Source organism: Archocentrus centrarchus, chromosome 10, assembly GCF_007364275.1.
Source record: "Archocentrus centrarchus isolate MPI-CPG fArcCen1 chromosome 10, fArcCen1, whole genome shotgun sequence".
Taxonomy (NCBI): domain Eukaryota; kingdom Metazoa; phylum Chordata; class Actinopteri; order Cichliformes; family Cichlidae; genus Archocentrus; species Archocentrus centrarchus.
The window spans coordinates 13,315,717-13,335,012 of NC_044355.1; the positions used below are offsets into that span (position 1 = coordinate 13,315,717).

The 19,296-nt window shown below is 40.2% G+C and overlaps 1 protein-coding gene across 2 annotated transcripts; it reads left to right on the top strand.

Annotated features, from left to right (window-relative positions):
* The first annotated feature begins 1,828 nt into the window (after positions 1–1,828).
* Positions 1,829–19,296, top strand: ganabb (glucosidase II alpha subunit b). 2 transcript variants are annotated; one of them, XM_030739061.1, is made up of 26 exons: positions 1,829–1,886; positions 2,645–2,746; positions 2,839–2,947; positions 3,288–3,415; positions 4,073–4,252; positions 4,416–4,481; positions 6,558–6,615; positions 6,740–6,821; positions 6,923–7,019; positions 7,110–7,290; positions 7,420–7,573; positions 8,268–8,503; positions 8,598–8,724; positions 8,867–8,946; positions 9,322–9,462; positions 9,848–9,944; positions 10,381–10,482; positions 12,142–12,385; positions 12,811–12,875; positions 15,330–15,333; positions 15,768–15,841; positions 15,943–16,016; positions 16,119–16,232; positions 16,340–16,449; positions 16,707–16,807; positions 17,845–19,296. In XM_030739061.1, the coding sequence occupies exons 1-26, from the start codon at positions 1,867–1,869 to the stop codon at positions 17,952–17,954; spliced, it is 2,856 nt and encodes a 951-aa protein (XP_030594921.1). In that variant the 5' UTR covers positions 1,829–1,866; the 3' UTR covers positions 17,955–19,296. The 2 variants fall into 2 exon arrangements, 1 of the variants encoding a protein (XP_030594921.1); XR_004020461.1 differs by lacking the exons at positions 15,330–15,333; positions 16,340–16,449; positions 16,707–16,807; positions 17,845–19,296 and having other exon boundaries at positions 15,763–15,841; positions 16,119–16,178.

A 19,296-nucleotide genomic window follows, 5' to 3' on the forward strand; every position in this document is an offset into this window, starting at 1 on the left:
TTCCAGAAGTTCACCTAAACTGAGGATCCCTCATTTAAATGATCATCAGAATGTCTTGTCAGTGGTTTACAATCAAATTTTTTTTTTTTTGTTCATAATTGTAAAAAGTTAAGATACTGTAGCAAATCATTTGTCCTGAAGTTTACAATAGTCTTACAGCTAATCAGACTATTTTATGAGTAAGTTGCAGAGGCAATAAGGAGTTAAACCAATCCATATTTCACACAAAAATATCTTAAATAGAATTTTTTTTTATATTCTTGTGATGTTCTTAAATACACCTGGACAGCAAAACTGAACAGTTAGGCATTTGTCTGCTGAAGAGAATAATGGAAATGTATGTATATTATACTGCAGCTAGTGCTTGTTGCCTTTGTATTTATAGAGAATTATATAAGCACACTTAAAGACCACAAGTGGCTCCCACTGAATGAATCCCTAAAATTATGTGAGACGTCTGCTTGGCAGACCAAACAAAAAGCTGATATTTTTCTTCTGACAGTGACAGATTTAGAAAAAAAATTAAAAAAATCAACCACCTTGGGACTATTTAGAAATGTATAAATCAGGTTTATGTAGTTAATAATGTAGGCAATAGCAAGACAATACTTCCACATAAGTGCATTGCAGGGAGCACAAGTGCTGCACTTTACATTTCAATGATGTGGCGTGACAATGCTGAGGTGTGCGGCAGGAGTGACAGATGGGTTCATGGTGGGGGTGGGATTACATCAGGGATCAGCTCTGGCCTCTTTGTGTTTGCAGTGATGATGGACAGGTTGACAGATTATGTTTGCAGACAACATTGGGCTCTGTAGTGGGAAGCAAGTGGAAGGGAGCCTGGAAACATGGAGGTATTCTCTGGAGAGAAGAATGAAACTTAGTAGAAGCAAGTCAGAATACATGTGTGTGTGTGAATGAAGTGGTTAAGAAGCAAGGAGAAGTAGTGAAAGTGGATGAGTTTAAATACCCAGAGTCAACCAACAGTGTGCAAGCGCGTGACAGAAGGATAGCAGCAAGAGTGAAAGGTAAGGTTTACAAGATGATAGAGAGACCTGCTGTGGTGTGTGGTTTGGAGATGGTGGCATTGACAAAAGGACAGGGGGCCAAGTTGGAGATGGCAGAGCTGAAGATGTTAAGATTTTCACTGGGAGAGACCAGAATGGATAAGATTAAAAATGAGTGTATCAGAGGGACAGCTCAGGTTGAGCTGTTTGAAGACAAAGTTAGAGAACCAAGGCTGAGATGGTTTGGACATGTGCAGAGGAGTGATCGTGGATATGTTGAGCAAAGGATGTTGATTTTGAAGATGGAGACTACAGTGATGCAGTGAGGAGGACATGCAGAAGATTTGTGTCACAGAGGAAGGGATAGGACGAGATGGAGGCAGATAATTTGCTGTGGCAAACCCTAAAAGGTAGAAGCTGAAAGAAGAAGACCTTTAACATGAGGTGCAGATGAAAAATAATTATAAATCATTGCTAAACACTGATCTTTAAGGTGAATGCGTTGAGCTGTACTGCATGTGTGCTGATGGTTATGACATATAGCATGGCTGTCCCTTTAGGATTGGCTGGAAATGAATCCAGTGGGACTCGCATGTGTGCACTTCACTGACTGGACTCGGCGATGACGTGTCCGTGCCTGAGAAGATATATCCATGCATTCATCCTTTCTTTAGTCTCACAAAAATAATGTTAAGTTTAAAGAACTACATAAACTCTCTTTATAACGTTAATTATCACATATTTATGCGTATTTTTCAGAAATGCGCATAAATATGTGGTTAGTTGCTGAGTATCTTATTTCTTAACGATCTTCGCTGCGGAGTGATTGGGGGCGGAGTCAAGCGGCAGCATAATCAAGATGGCCACCTTCACTGAACGGTAAGACAAAGCAGTTCCGCTGTTTCATCGCCGATTTATCACTTTTTTTCGATGTATTATCAGTACGCAGGATGGTAGAAGTTATAACCGTGGGTAGACATCTTATAAGCGTGGAAGCAAATATTCTGTTTCGGGGTTAAACAGCCGCAAAGGCGAAAAATAAATGCGGGAAAAAAAAATCGAGATCCCTTTCAGATGAATTGAATTAGCGGCTTGACAGGCTGCTTCTTAGCAAGGCTAGCACTTATCTTGAGCCGGATTGGTGATTAACGGTAACACTCTGTCCGACAATGAAGCATTAGTGAGCGTGTAAAAACGTCGACGCCTTATTGTTGTTAAATCAATAATTTGTGTCTGTTTCCTGTCGTATTTTTCCGTTAGTGATGAGTACACACCAGCTAGCCCGCCTAGCTGATGCGTTAGCTTTTTATTGCCTCCTGTCCTTGGCGTCAGTCTGAGCACATCCCTTCATTGGGATTTTACAGTAGGGCTGGGATTGAGTCTTTACTCGTAGGGCCAGCGTCTTAGGTACATTGCTTGTTAATATGCACGCTGTGTGCAGGATGAGGAAACGGGAAATGATGTAGCTGTCTGTCGCATTTTCTTTTTCAGATTTTTACCATCACAGAGATCAAAGTCCGCCAGTGTGCATTGGCTGTTACTTAACTCCTGCGCTGTAGTTTGGTAGCTCTCGTAACATTGCTTCCCAATGTGAGTGCATAGTGAAGCTCATGATCTGTCTTTGCTTTCAATCGCAGGATGGCGCCTCTCTTGGCACTCTGGCTGGCTGTGTGCCTCAGCGGAACTTGGGCTGTGGATAGGGGCAATTTCAAGACCTGTGAGCAGAGTGCCTTCTGCAAGTGAGTCCCCCAAATGACAGACATAAGAAAAAACAAATCACAATATGCAGGTTTATAACTGGTGTCGGCTCTTGGTTTGAAATGTTAAACAGGCGTCAGCGAGCGCTGAAGCCTGGAGAGTCCCCTTACCGAGCCTTGCTGGAGACCATGGAGCTGACCAACACCAGACTCACCCTGCAGCTCATCAATGATAACAACAAGGTACATCACACAGGAGCGTGCACAAGAGTGACTTAAAGTCCAACACACATACCCCCAGTCAGCCAAATATATTTGTGTCTATTTTTTTTTGGCGTGCATATCACAGTGTTCAGTCACTGCATAATAAGTACACTCCTGCCTGCTTTTACAGATTTTCTGTCTTTATATTTTTCTGCTAATTATTAGGCTAACAAATGTAAATCACAAAAGAAACCATTCCCATGTTTTTATGTTTTTGAACTGAAATAATAAATGCATCAGAGATTTTTAAGTCTATTTTCCAGGACTACCTTTCTACTTTACCTTTGCTTTTCCTTCTCACTTTGTGTTTGGGTCTCAGGTGCGTTTGCTGCTCGAGCTCTACCGCCTCCAGGGAAACATAACGAGGGTGAAGATTAATGAGCTGAAGCCTCTGAAACCTCGCTATGAGGTCCCAGACGTGCTCATCAGGGAGCCTACCACAGAGCCGTGAGTGTCCTGTGAGGGTTTCTTGGTGGGTGGAGGTTTTGATGTTGGGAGACAAACCAAAAAGGCAAGAAGAGGATGTACATCCTCTTCCAAAATATGTTTAAATAGGAAGAGTAACAGAATATGTTAATGATAATATCAGCATTTTTACAGGTTAGGTAAAGCAATGGTGTGAATTATAAAAGTCAGTGGCAGAGTGAATGGTAAAAATTTCTACTTTGAAAAAGGCCTCTTAAGTAAAAGATGATTCAAATAAAGTAACAGATAATCAGCTATGAGATGGGCAATACAAGATAAAGATGATGTCAGAATGTATTTATTTCACCCTTTATGTTAAATGAAGGAGAACCCATGCACGTGCTCCCCTGTGCGTATAATACATGGCTGCTCTGCACCTCCTGACTGTGAAGGTGTCAGTACAGTGAGAACTGAAACTCTGAATAGAAACTGTTCCAATGAAACAAAAGCTTTAACAATTTCAGATAATTTGCTCTCTGTCCTACAGCTTATATAAGTATGAAGCTGATTAATGAGATGATAATGAAAACTATTCAAATTGAGTTCCTTAAGTCTTGACCTTGCTTTCTTCATCAGAACCTAATCTTCTCTTTTGCCTTTTCTCTCTTTCTCACTCTCTTTGTCTTTCTTTCCTTTCAGCCTGTCTGTCCTGTCTCAGGATGAGAATGGGGTAGTGCTGTCTCTGGGGGTGGAGTCTCAGAGAGTCATTATTAGCGCCCGGCCCTTCCGATTGGACATCATGGAGGGAAGCGACGTGCTGATGTCTCTGAATTCGCGTGGGCTGCTGGCCTTTGAGCACCTGAGGATGCGCAAGGACACGTGAGAAACCCACGCATGCACGCACATTTACAAATGCCAACCCTCTCTTTGAATCCACGTCGCCACTCCGTGGATGATTTCTGTTTTTGTTCCCATGATATGGTTTGTTTTTTGAGTATTGTCTCTGACTCGTTGTTCTGTCCTCTTCTCCCTATCATCCTAGTTTCTCCTATAAAGTAACTAGCACAGTGGCTAGCGTGTGGGATAATATCAAGAGGGTATTCTCTAGGTAAAGACCCTTAAGATTTGTAAGTGTGTATTCTGTCCCATGTGCTAATGCTGCCAATAGTGACATAAAATGTAGGGCCACACATCATACCAGTTACTGTATTTACCCTCAAATAAATGTGACAGAGAGAGGGTGTGGGTGAGTGTGTGCATGGTGATGATTGATTTTATTAAGGGGTCATTCCAGCCTTTCCTGTTAGTGTAACTGTGATAGACCCCCCCCCCCCCCCAAAAAAAAAAAACAAAAAAAAAAAACCTTGACCATCAGAATACACAGATTATACTGCAGAGTCTGCTGTAGCAATGATTGTCTTTGTACAGCAATGTTTTGTCAGATCAGTGTTTGATTAACTATACACCTCTAGTGTCACTCTAGCAGTTTGTCTGATAAATTCATCTAACACTGCAACCGCTTGACTGACTGGATTTCTGCTCCGTTGAATGAATGACAATGGCCCGATAACTGCAGAAATAATGCTAGAGCTGGTTTAAGGACCAGATAAGAGACCAGATAAGGCCTATGCTGTGCCACCACACACATGCCAGTGTTTCCCACACAGATTTTACTTGAATGCTGCCTTGGTAAATGTGATGACAGCTTCCCAGTTATATCTGGCAGCTTGTTAGATTTACTAGATCTGCTAGTTTATTTTGAAAGTTATGTTGCTGTCATACACAGTAAAAAAGATGGCAATAGTTACTGTGACATCTTGTTATGAATCTTTGAGACCCTGTCACCATCTTGGTATTTTGAAACTGGATGTGGCGAAAGAGGGGTGGATCTCGCTGCACAATCTCACAACCACACACTCTTATCTACGGTAATCCTTGTTTCTGACACTTACAATGACCAAAAATTTACAAAATTGGTTCAGTGTTTTATTCAGTTTGACCTGAAATGAGCAACTGAGCCCATAAACTCATCGGAAAAGTGCTTATAGAGGACAAGCATGAGGGCTGTTTTCCTGTAGACTTCTGTAGGACCTGGTCTTTTTGCAACCACAGTATCACCCCACCTTTTTAAAGAATGCAGGTTTAAGGCTTCACTTTTCTACATCCATCTTTTATTCTGCCTGTGGTTGCTTTTAACCACCTAGCTGCAGCCCTTCCCATCTTGTGCTCTGTACTTGCTGGCTCACTAGTCCTAAATATTATACAGCTGCTTCCCCAAATGGGCTCTCATCCTGATGGTATCCAACGCCACTGTTTTGAACTGTAGCTCTTAATAGTCTGGCAGCAAGGTCTGCAACAAGTTCCAGGTTCAGGTGTTGCTGCACTGAGCTCGTCTACCATCACTAGATGCAGTCCAAGACATTGAAGTTGGAAGTTTATCTGCATATAAAATACGCATGCATCGATGTATGAGCATGCAAATGCGCACATAAACACCCCACCTTCTCTTGCCACAAAATCAGTGGGAATCAGTGCATGTAGTCTGTGTCCTGCCTGTTAGTTTTCAGGCATTGCTCAATTTCCCAAACCCATCAGCAACATCTCTCTTTGTGGTTATATTTCAGTGTGTAGTTGTTTATTTTTATGGTGAAAGAACTGCCTTCCTTTGGGGCTTATTTAACCCAAGAATACAGCGCTTATTAGAAGCATTAATAGGCTTTTAAGACAAACCGTTGTCACTGCTGTCCCCTTGCATGTATATCACTGCAAATCATTTAAAAATTTTGTCACAGATGTGTGAAGGTTCTTTTGGTGCCTGGATTTACTCTTCATTATATGTCTGATCCACTGGGTACAAACATTTTGGGTGTTAGATGTTGCAGCCTCTGGAGCTCCTGTCCCATAATGTATAGCTTGAAATAGCCACAAGGCAGGGAATTGCTCAGTCCCCTTTGTCATTATAGTCATTAAAGACATGGTAGAGTTGGTTAGATGTCAGTGTGGTGTCAGGGGGCAATCACCAACCTCCTTGTTTGTATGTCCATTTCCTTTAATCATAGTTTAATTATTCTCCAATATATTGTCACCCATCACAATATCATTAAGATAGCATGACTTTGCCAAAGTAACACATCTTTCTTTTTTCCTATACCTCTTCCTCACTTCGTTATTTGTCATGGAGCAGTCAGGCAGACCCAGCAGCTGAGAAGAAGGAGGAGGCTGATCCAGCAAACCAGGCAGAGGTACTGCGCAATAAAATCCGCTTTCTTTCACTCTTTCCCTCTTGATTTAAAACCGCCATGCTCAGCCAGATTTTCAGTTTGTTTTTTTTTAATAATGAGGTTGTTCTCCTTATTTGCCCAACAGGCAACGAAAGAAGAGGAAGAGAAAGTAGAAGAGGGGATGTGGGAGGAAACATTTAAATCACACACAGACAGCAAACCTAATGGTAAATCCTACTTATATTTTCAGTTGGTATCATAATGTCTGCATGCCAGTGTGTGTGCCAAGTGTTATTTCTAAATGATTGTTGGATGTTTTGCCCCTCAGGTCCATCTGCTGTTAGTTTAGACTTTTCATTGCCGGGAGTCGAGCATGTTTATGGTATTCCAGAACATGCAGACACACTCAGACTCAAAACAACTGAGTGAGTGCTACCAGCATTTTACATATAAAATAGATTTGAGTATGAGAAATGCACAGATGTTATAAGCATGTCTGTGTTTGTGTGTTCAAGTAATGGAGATCCATATCGACTCTATAACCTGGACGTGTTCCAGTATGAATTGTATAACCCTATGGCCTTGTATGGGGCTGTACCAGTGATGTTAGCCCACAATGCCCAGCGAACTACAGGCATCTTTTGGTTCAATGCTGCAGAGACCTGGGTGGATATTAGCTCCAACACAGCTGGAAAGGTACGTGGTTTTGTTTTTTGTTTTTTGTCCCTGATCTGGATTGTTAATGTATGTTTTGTTTCTTGGGATGTAGTAGGAGTAGTAGCAGCAGCAGCATAAAAGAGCCTTTTGTTGTATCTCTCTTTCCAGACTGTGTTTGGGAAAATGCTGGATTATGTTCAAGGCTCCAGTGAAACACCACAGACTGATGTGCGTTGGATCTCTGAAAGTGGTATCATCGACGTCTTCATTATGCTGGGACCAACTCCTAAAGATGTCTTCTCTCAGTACGCCTCTCTTACAGGTAGGAAGGAGTGTCAGAATAGTGTTGTGAGCCTCTTGTGTAAGATTTTCTAGTTAAGGTTAAATCCACAAGTACCACTAGCCTCCTTTGCTTCTGGTAGCACAGAAGTTGCGCGCGCGCACACACACCTATGAAAAGCTAAAATATCTTGTTTGAAGGCCCAGTATAAGATAAAGAAGTATTATAGTGAACTATGATTATACAAAACTACTCTAGAGTTCAAGAATAAAACTTTGGAGCTGTAAATGAGGAAAATGGGTCTACTTTATTAGGGTTTGTGTTAATAGCTCTTATTGGTAAATAATACTCCTGTCTCTGAAGTTGTAATAATGTTTAAAATTGTGATTTGTGCCTAAGTAAGCATCTGATCATAAGACCTCCTTGAGGACTTTTATTGATCTACAGAGTAATAATGACACTTTTTCCAGTTAACAAAAATAATTATATTTAGTTCACAAATTCAGTTTAAATAATTCAATATTTATTTACTCTCTGGTCCCTCAAGTTGAGTTTGCTGTTAATTTTAAACAGAATTGATCAATGAAAGCATTTACTCAAACTTAATAATAAAAAAAAATGACTTGGAATTACAGAAACCTGTCTGATAGATTATTGATCCACTGCCTGATGGCAGTTAAAAAAAAAAAAGAAAAATCATTATCATCCCTTGGCTGGCCTTTGTGTTGTTCATCAGGCACTCAGTCTTTCCCTCCACTGGCTTCCCTGGGATACCATCAGTGCCGCTGGAACTACAATGACCAGGAGGATGTGAAGTCAGTTGATGCCGGCTTTGACGAGCACGACATCCCCTATGACTTCATCTGGCTCGATATTGAGCACACAGATGGGAAGCGCTACTTCACTTGGGATCCACACAAGTTTGCAAACCCCAAGGAAATGCTGCAGGGTCTCATGGACAAGAAGCGTAAGGTACAGATGGCTAAATAAGGAAGTTCACAGTGATAGGATACTCAGTTTCATGACTGTCTGGCCAGAACTTTATTTTATGTTTTTACTTTTTTAGATGGTGGCTATTGTGGACCCTCATATTAAAGTAGACAGCAACTACAAAATCCACAATGAAATCCGCTCTCGGGGTTTCTATGTCAAGAATAAAGATGGTGGAGACTATGAGGGGTGGTGCTGGCCTGGTAAGAGACTGAAAACTCCTTGTCAATCCCCAGGAAATTTATAGTTAATCTGCTTTTAAAATGTACTTCATGGAAAGGAAACAAAATATTTATCCAGCATTCCTTCTCATTGTTTCTCCTTGGGATGGATGACGTCTGTTAGGAAGTGCCGGTTATCCAGACTTCACTCGTGCAGACATGAGGGCGTGGTGGGCCAGCATGTTTGCCTACGACCAGTATGAGGTGAGGTGAAGAAATTAAGTCACAAATCTGTAACTACAAGTGGACGATTGACAATTTAACATAGCAACTGTGGAGCTTTTTAGAATGAAAGGAAATGGCTGAAGAGAACCCACAGATATAGGATGCTTTTAATACTTTAAGTATTAAGTGTTACAGGTGCTCTTAAGGTTTAGGTTTAATGTATGCTCACCTGGAAGCTGTGAACCACCCTAATTTTCTGCCATTGGCTTCTAACTGAGTGTTTAGGCATATGGAAGGATTTTTCATTCAAGCTTTATTTATTTTTATTTTTAAGAAGTAAGAAAGCAAACTTTTTTCCCCCATAATTTTGGTTAATCTGCTCTCAAGATGACATCTAATCTGTCCACTGTCCAGGGCGCCATGGAGAACATGTATACGTGGAACGACATGAATGAGCCATCGGTCTTCAATGGGCCGGAGGTCACAATGCACAAGGATGCGGTGCATGGAGCCTGGGAGCACCGTGATATACACAACCTGTATGGTTTCTATGTGGTGAGTGCCTTTCACTGTGGCTAACAGAACCTTTCTGATTAATAATTTTCAAATAAAGTATAGATTATTTGGAGTTTGTTGCTTTAGCCTGTTTTATAATGTTATTTTGTTGTTGTTTTTCTTCTTCTTAATGTACAGTAACTATTACAACAGTCACATTTTTGAGTAAAAGTCAGAATTATCAGAATAGCAGTTCAAATATATATTCTAGGACAGAGATACTCTGTGGCATCTGCCCTTTTACTCCCTGTTACTGAAAATAAAACTTCCATTGAAAAGGGCTAGAAATATCCTAAAGTTCTAAACTAACAACGTAATTAGTAACTTACTGTAAAATGTTAGTCTATGTTTTCCGCTTACTTATTGATCTCTTTATGATCAACAGCAAATGGCCACAGCGGAGGGTTTGATCCAGAGGTCAGGAGGAGTTGAGCGACCATTTGTCCTGACCAGGGCCTTCTTCGCTGGGTCTCAGCGCCTTGGTGAGCCATTTTGTCTTTACTTTCTAGTCTGCTCTAATGTAGACGTGACATCACACTTTAAACAGCTGACCTTTACAGGATTCAGACTTTGTTTACATTTGGTGTTGGCTAGATCAAGCAACACTTTTCAATTTCGTCAGACTGAGCTGTGAAAGCACTTGAGGTCCTTGACTCTTTGAAAGAACAAAATGATCTGGGGTCTAGAAAGACCCCAGGGCCTGTTTTATATGATCCATGGTTAAATATTTTGACAAACCTTCTCTTAATAATTTCCCAATTAGTATTGTTGTAAAGGCAGTAAATTGAAGCTTGCTATTAAAACAATTCACCTTATCTTTACCTTTTCTAAAAGAGAATTGGGTATTATATCAACTACTTTGTGTTTTTTAGTACAGGATCTTGCGTGTTAATGTGTGTTTGATTTTGATTTTTCTAGGTGCTGTTTGGACAGGGGATAATGCTGCTGAGTGGGACCACCTGAAGGTATCCATCCCCATGTGTTTGAGTTTGGGCTTGGTTGGAATCTCTTTCTGTGGCGGTGAGTGTGACCCTCTTAGTTTCTTTGGTCAGCTTAAAATGGCCAATTTGTTCAGTATATGAAGAACTGCTAATTGTTTTGTAGCGTTCCTTTAAATGGCCTGTTCTATCAGTTGTTCTTGGTTTACAGTGATGTGGTTCAGACACTGTAGGATTGTACTTGTCAAATATTTTTAACAGCTCATGAGAATAACCATCAAAACTGCATTAAAACTGTAATTACATGTAGTCATATTAAATAGTCTGTCTGCTTAATTCTTCAGCTGTAGTTCACATAACACTATGAGCTGTTTTTAATTGTAAAAATGGTTAATGGCAATATATTTGCTAATGTAAAGGTGTAGCTTACATGTGAAAACACCATAAAAATACATTTTCCCTGATATTTAGGCAGTTTAGGCCCACTGAGCCACCAAGCTTCCAATATACCAGTGTAAAAAAAAAAAAGCTAATAGATACTTGGGTAGGTTATATGGATGTTGTTGTAATCTATTGAATCATCTTAATTTTCTTTTTTTAGTGGTTAGGAGACATTTAATAGCATTTAATTTTCTAGAAGAATTCGATCAAAGTAACTGGTAATAAATATAGAAGAGAGTATGTGTTTATGAGGCATGGAGAGGAAAAACAAGGACAGATCCTGACTGCAGTTGCTGGAAGGAGATGAAATGATTTTTTTAATGCAGAGGCATCAAAACACAGTAGTTGATAGACAAAACTGGACTTAAACTGGTTCTTGCCTGAGCATATTCAAATGCATCTTGCTGCAGGTTTTTTCTTTTTTCCCCTCCCTTTGCCCTGTTTAATGTCTTGCCCTCCATCTGATAACTGTTCATGCCTGATTTAATTCTGAAGGCTGAAGCACTGCTCTGCTGCCACACTGGAAACAAAATTACCACCATTATTACAGCCAGAGTTTTATAGTCTGGGGAACATTTTGCCCAGGGCAGTGATCAAAAGTCATCAAAAATCTCTGAGCATGGACTTTCCAAACCTGCAGGCACTGGCTCCACCAAGACAGCCTTCAGATTTTTTTTTTTTTTCCTCCTTCCTTTTTATTCATGGTGCATAAACTTTTTGATTTAATGAACATTAAAAAATGATAGTCAAATAAAAGTAAAACACCCCAGATAGGTTAAAAAAATATAGATGTTTATTTTTTTAAAAAAGCATTTTACTAGCTTTTTAAAACGCAGGTATACTTTAATGAAAACATTGTCTTACACTCATTAACGTGTTGAATTGCACACAAGCTTTAAAATGGTTGCCACAGACTCACAACTAACTTACACACAGCAGGACTGATCTGGGACGGGGAAAAATGCGTTAATTCAAGTCACTTTTATGTAGTGATTTTGAGTAGGACACAGATCCCTCGGATGTTTGGTTAAGGTTGTCATGGAAATGTGCATGACATATTACTGTGGTGAGAGCCTGCGTTCCCATGATAAACTAGCTGCGGTCACATACTCTTCAGAGTATAATGTTCACATTTATGATTGGATTGGGGTTTTTATTTTTTGTTTTTTGGTCTTTTGACCTGTGTTTAAAAACCAGTTTAGTACAAAATCCACTTTAAGAGTTGAGCTCTAAAAGTGTCTGGCTGTGTTGTTGTGAACAGAGGCTATAATAGGCTCTGAACACCCTCTCTGTCTTGTAGCTGACATCGGTGGCTTCTTCAAGTCTCCAAGCACTGAACTGCTTGTGCGCTGGTACCAGGCGGGTGCTTATCAGCCATTCTTTAGGGCCCATGCCCATCTGGACACGCCCCGCCGTGAGCCCTGGCTGTTTGGTCCAGAAAACACGGCGCTGATCCGTGAAGCTGTGCGCCAGCGCTACACCCTCCTGCCCTACTGGTACCAGCTGTTCTACCGTGCATACCTCACAGGAGAGCCCGTCATGAGGTGAATTGATTTTAGTTGATATTCATGTACCTGTATGTATTGTCTCTGTAAGTACAAATGATTGTGCTTTGAAGAGGCCTCATTTAAACAAACTACTGTTATAATTAAATTAATATACCCATAAATTAAGGCAGATATTTGCTTACAGTTACAATTTATAAATATAAGGTTATGACACAGATCTCTCCAATGATGTGACGAAACAAAGCAATAATACCAGTGTATTCATGTCATTACTGGTATGTGCCATAGGACAGAGATGAATATTATTATCCCAGTAAAGAAAAATGGAAATTAAAATGGATACAGTTTTGTTCCCTTATTTGGATTATAATATCTCACTGTGTAAAAATACATTGTGATGTGCCTGATTTGTGCAATATGTTTTGATGCCGATGAAAATAATGTGTTCATGTCTGTTGCAGACCTCTGTGGGTGGAGTACCCTCAGGATCTGGCTACTTTTGCTCTGGAGGATGAGTACTTACTTGGTGAGACACAAAACAAAAATTGAGGCTTCCTCTGCCTAGTGTGAATATAATCATCAAGCATCCACAATGATAACTACAGTTTGTTAATAGCAATATATGAAAACAGTACAGATCTGGCCACTCATAGTTCTGAGATTCAGTTGTTGCTAAAATTAAGTACACCTGCATACTGCCAGCTCACCATGTGACAAAAAAAATTGTTTGTCTGTTAGGCTTTGGACTTTGCTTCAAGTGCATCTGACTCAGCTGCTCACATGACAGAACACTTAATGCTGTTTGACTAGAGCAAAAAGCATAATCATGATTAACTTAAACATCATGCAGTTACAGTTAAATTTTAAATATATTTCCAATTTAAACAAATGGTCAATGGTTCTTTGGATGGTAAAACCTATCTTGGAAGGACAACTGCACGCCTACCTTCACTGCATGAGATTTGCAGGTCAGGGACAAAGAGCCCAAGGCAAGCTTTAGGAGACTTGCACAGTATCTGGTAGACAGGGAGCCAACAGCCAAGTGTAACATGTCAATGCTGATGGACCAGGTGAAAGACACTGAGTGATCTGGGACCAAAAGTAACCCATAATAATCCTTCCACAGGTTTATCTACAGAAACCTTGTGAGTTTTTTGCCCTCTTATTGACCAAAGGCCCCCCCTTTTAAGCCCTTTTTGTTGCAATTGAATTAACAGAGTGAGATTTAGCTTTCAAAGAGGGGCAAAAGTGCACTGAAGGGAGTGCACTTTGTTTGTAACACAAGCAAAAGGACAAGCTTTATTGTGGAAATAAATGCCAAAAAGTAATTGTGATTATTTAGTTTTCATAATTCTTAGAAGACAAAATCCTAATTACCTAATCACCCAGCCCTAGTAGAACTTTACTTCTGTCACCTTGTTGTGGTTCCTCTCATGACTGTTGCTCTGCACGTCCTCCTGATGTGTCATTTGACTGTTGTCTTGGTGCGTGTTCTGTGAGTGATGTGTGAAACAGCACTTTAAACCCACATTTAGGACTGCATGCAGCACAACATGGTCCAACACCAAATCACATGACAGGAAGTGCAGCAAGCTGACAGAGGTACAGTTGCAGTGACAGACAAATGGTTTGTCAGGTGAGCAGCTGACATAAACAGGGACAGAACAGGCTCATCACAGCTGAAGTTAGTTACGAATTGACCAAAGAAACAAATATTTTGTCACACATACAGAGCCGTGAAAAACTGTTTGCCCTCTTCCTGATTTCTTTGTTTATATATGTATGTCACACTTATTTTCAGCTCATCAAATAAATTTTAATATTAGACAGATAAGTAAATACAAAAGGCAGTTTTTTAAAATGATTTAATTTATTAAAGGAAAATGGCCATTCAAGTTTAATCTGTTTAATTAAGAAATCACTTAAATCGAACCTGTGACAAAGTGAAATATGCTAAAAAAAAAAAATCTCAAAAGGCAACACCTCATGCCATGATATAAAGAAACTCAAGAACGCAGAGAAACAAAGTCACTGATAATCTGTCAGTCTGGATAGGATCACAAACTGGAACTCCAGAAAACCACAGTGAGAGCCATTATCCACAAATGGAGAAAACTTGGAACAGTAGGGAACCTTCCCATGAGTGGCTGGCCTACAAAAATACTCACAAGAGCACATCAACTCATTCAGGAGGGCACAAAAGAACCCAGAACAATATCTAAAGAACTGCAGGACTCACCTGTCTCAGTTAAGGTCAGTGTTCATGATTCAGCAATGAGAAAAAGACTGGGCAAAAATGGCATCTATCGGAGAGGTCCAAGGAGAAAACCACTGCTGAACACAAAGGCTCATCTCACATTTGCCAAAAAACATCTTGATGATCCCCAAGACTTTTGGGAAGGTATTCTGTGGACTGATGAGAAGAAAAGTTTAACTTTTTGGAAGGTTTGTGTCCTGTTACTTCAAGCATAAAACTAACCGCATTTCATAAAAATAACATCAGTCAAACATGGTGGAGGTAGTGTGAAAGTCTGGGGGCTGCTGTACTGCTTCAGGACCTGGACCACTGCCTAATTGTTGGAGCCATGAATTCTGCTCTCTGCCAGAAAATCCTGAAGGAGAATGTTCATGCCCTGAAGCTCAAACTCACTTGGTTTATGCAGCAGGACAATAATTCCAAAACACCAGCATGTCCATGTCTGAATGGCTAAAAAAAAACAAACAAAACAAGGGTTTTGGAGTGACCTGGTTAAAGTCTGGACTTCAATCCAGTTTGAGTTTCTTTGGCATGACCTTAAAAAACCCTCCAGTGTGGCTGAATTAAAACAATTCTGCAAAGAAAAGTGGTCCAAAATTCCTCCAGTGACGTGAAAGGACTCATTACCAGTTATCACAAATACTTGATTGCAGTTCTTTCTGTAAGGGTGGCACAACCAGTTATTAGGGTTTAGGGGGTAAATACTTTTTCACACAGGGCCAGGTAGGTTTGCTTAATAAATGAATTATCATTTAAAAACTGGGTTGTATTAAAAATGTGTTTCCAGCTGACATCCTTACTACTTTGGGTCTCTGTTTTCCGCTCTCTAAAATCATGCTTTGAAAGTACAAGTTATATACTGGGCATACACTCTTAAAACACTAAGTCAGAGCTTGTGTTCACAAATTGCTTCTGCTGCCACCCAGTGGCCAAAATATCAGCTCACAGCTTAAATCGGTATCTACTGGTCAGACACTTGAATTATAAAGCATGTTGCAGTTGTGTTTAATGATGGCCTATGTGTGGCTTGATTCTGTTTTAATCCAGTTGAAGTACAAAATGACAACTAGAATCAAATCCTGAACCTAGTTGTTCCAGTTAGACAGGCATGGTTTGAAATGGTTGTCAGTTCCCCTGATGGTAAACTTTCCCTCAGGACAGAGACTTGCTGGTGCATCCAGTTACTGAGGAGGGAGCCAGGGGAGTCACTGCCTACCTGCCAGGAAAAGATGAGGGTAGGAGGAATAAATGAAGGCTTTGATTTAACACTTGTAACAGTTTTCTTCAATTCCTTCAGGCGGTCATGTCTTAACATGTGTGTATGTATGTTATCAGGTCTGGTTTGATGTCCACACCTTCCAGAAACACAACGGGGCCCAAAACCTTTACATTCCTGTCACCATGAGCTCTGTAAGAATCAAACGCTATGCCTTACGTTTTGTTTTTTAATAATCTCTATGTACTTTTGTGTCATATTTCCCACATGGAGCCTAATTTTTTTTTTGTTGTCAGATCCCAGTTTTCCAGCGCGGCGGTTCCATAATTCCAAGGAAGCTTCGCGTTCGCAGATCCTCCACCTGCATGGAGCACGACCCCTACACTCTCTATGTGGCTCTTAATCTCCAGGTAACTGAAGTCCACATTCTCCGTTGCTGTTTGTTGCTATTTTTGACATGTTAATGACCAAGTTTTGTCCTTTTTTTTTTTTTGTTTGTTTTGGGTTTTTTTGTCAGAGAACTGCAGAGGGTGAGCTCTACATAGACGATGGCCACACATTCAACTATGAAAAGAAGGAGTTCATCTACAGGAGGCTTTCCTTTGCCAACAACGCCCTCTCCTCTGTGTGAGTGACAGATATGTTACCAGCCACTCTATGCGCAAACATTTTATCTTATTATGTCAGTGCAGTTCTACTTCTAATAGTTCCACAAATGTGACATAATAAAACAAAGATAATAAAACAGTGAAACAACTGAAGAAAAGTGTCCAGATAATGTGCCATCTATGCAGGGAACCAGTTATGATTATTATTTACAATTTCTTCATTGCATATTTGTTTATGGCTAAATATTTAAATCCATGTGTCTGCCTGATCCACAGTAACCTCGCTTCTGATGCCCAGTTCGCTACCGAGTCCTGGATTGAACGTATTATCATGCTGGGAGCCAGTAAACCCAGCAAAGTTACCCTTAGGACTGCTGGTAAGTGCTTGATGTGAAAGTATCTTCAGTTAGTCGACATCCTGAAGCTCCTTTTAAAAAGTTTTTACAGCATCACATTTTAAGAATTTACTGGTAAAAAGCCATTACAGTTGCACATGAACTTAACTCTGTTCCTTTTGTTGAGGGTTTATACATATTTCTATACATGGTGAATTTTCTGTTTGTGGTGGTGTAGACTTATAGTTTACATACTTGTATAACTTGGAGTGTCATCCTTAAAGACCATGGACTGTTTTGTAGACCATCTATTCCTGTTCACTGCAGGAGCAATACAAATGCAAACAATAACAATATCAATAGCTGCATGCCACAAAGTGTCCCAGTACATCATGCCAGTGAGTGAGCATGAACAGCAGCAGAGTCATGGAACCATTAATGTTAATTCCATTTGTGTAAAGTCATAATGTGTGCCATTAAAGTGGTCGATGAGACAAAAGGGGATCTATTGGAGAAAACTCCCTGCTTCAGGTTTATATTCTTGGACTCTGCTAAAGTTGATTTTCATTGATTCACAGCTCATAATAATCTTTATTTAGTTTATTCTGGGCCTTGGTGCAGCTCCCCAATTCATCCACTGCTTGAAACAGGCCATTAAAAAAAAAAAAAAAAAAGAGAGAGAGAGAAAGAAACAGGCCATTTGGCCTCTTAACTGGCCACAGCCCACCAGCAGACCGTTTGTAGTTCCTTTTATATGGCACGCTAGACACTCCCATTTTGATTGACACCTCATTCGGCCAGTCATGTAACTGGCCGCACCAAATCACTTGACAAAGCTACGTGATGCCGTCTGAGTATTATTGACTCTGGGAAACCCATTTCTTAACATGATTTGCTGGATGCAGTGTCAGTCAAAATGGGAGGGTCTAGCCTGCCATATAAAATGCACTTCATACGTTCAGCAGAGGAGACGTGGCCAGTTAATAGGCTACGAAATGGGTTGTTCAGAGCCAATAATAACCAGAGACAAATAAACATCCCTTGATGTTTATTTGTTTTGTCTTTTTTCTTTTTTGCAGATGGACAAGAGAGCCAGCTGGAGTTTGATTTTGATGCATCCATGTCTGTTCTGACGGTCCGTAAGCCCGGCATGAATGCAGGGGCTGATTGGACCGTGACATTTCAGTAACCGTGAAAGATGGAAGAGGAGGAATCAGGAGGGGGAAAACAACTGAATTGGAGGAGAGGAGGGAGGGAGAGAGAGAGAGAACAGAATGGCGCAGACACAAGGCACTAATACCCATGACTGACTAAAATGAAGCAAGATAGGCAACATTGTGGAGAAAACAAAAAAGATAACACATTTACATGCACACACAGAGATGTATACCTGTTAGTGAATCTGAGCCAGGTCACTTCTCTGCCATTTCCCTCTTGTGTTAGTCACACTGTGATACCTAACAAAGAGTTCAGGGTTATTGCTAGATAGACAGGTTTTCATTTTGCTCGATTAGGCAACAATTGACCTTGTCATTTTTAGTATTCTTTGGGGTTAGAAAGAAACTTCTGTCTTTTTTTCTTTCTTTTTTTTTTTAATCGTCCACTTGGTTTTCCATCCAGTCTACCTTAGAAAAAAAAATCACTTGGGGTGGGGGGGTTTCCACTTAAAATGAAGGTTCACATTCAAATCTGCCGTTGATCCCCTCAATACTCTGAGAACACATTTCATTCCTCTTTTTAGAATAGCACCTAAATCAGCTTAGATTCAGGCCATTTTGTTTTCATATCTAGGGAGGGAAATTACCAACAATCTCCTGTGTGGCTCTGAACTTTAATCCAGTGTTTCTTAATTTCCTGAAGGAAACAAACATTTTCCTTTAGCCTTTCCCTGTATTTCAGATTTTGTGCATGGGAATGATTCATAATCACCGGTAGTATTCAGGTCGTTTATCTGCTGCACAGTGAGGGGATTTGCAGCTGCTGTTTTAGAACAAAGTTGGCAATGGGAATCACTTCAGGGGACTGAACCACTGACAGTTTGTGGCTCATTCTGTTGATGTGCTTTCATTGTTTTGTTTTCCATCATTGCTCACTAGATTAGTTTTTTATGCACTTGAAGAAGAGTGTGAACTTAAGTTGTTTAGATTTTCGTGTGTCACTAGGTATCGGGACAATCCAAGGTTTCCATCTTGCTGTTCGGATCTTTATGAACAGGTCAGCTCTAATCCTTGAAAACAATTATGTTTGAAATCTGAAATGTACACTGAGTGTTCATAAAGATTCAAATAATTCTGTGGAGATGGGTTATGTCCCATCTAGTCAAATCATCTGACCTTTTTGGGGGGGGGGGGGGGTGTCTGTGAGCTTGTTTGTTTGCTTTTATGATCACAAACATACATTTTGCTGCATTTTTGTTGGTGATGAACTGGTGGAAATGGAAGTGAAGGATCAAACTTCAGCTGTCAAAGTTGTCAGATGTACTTTAAAAAGATGAGACCAAGTGAAAATAAAATTTAACAAATGTAAACTGA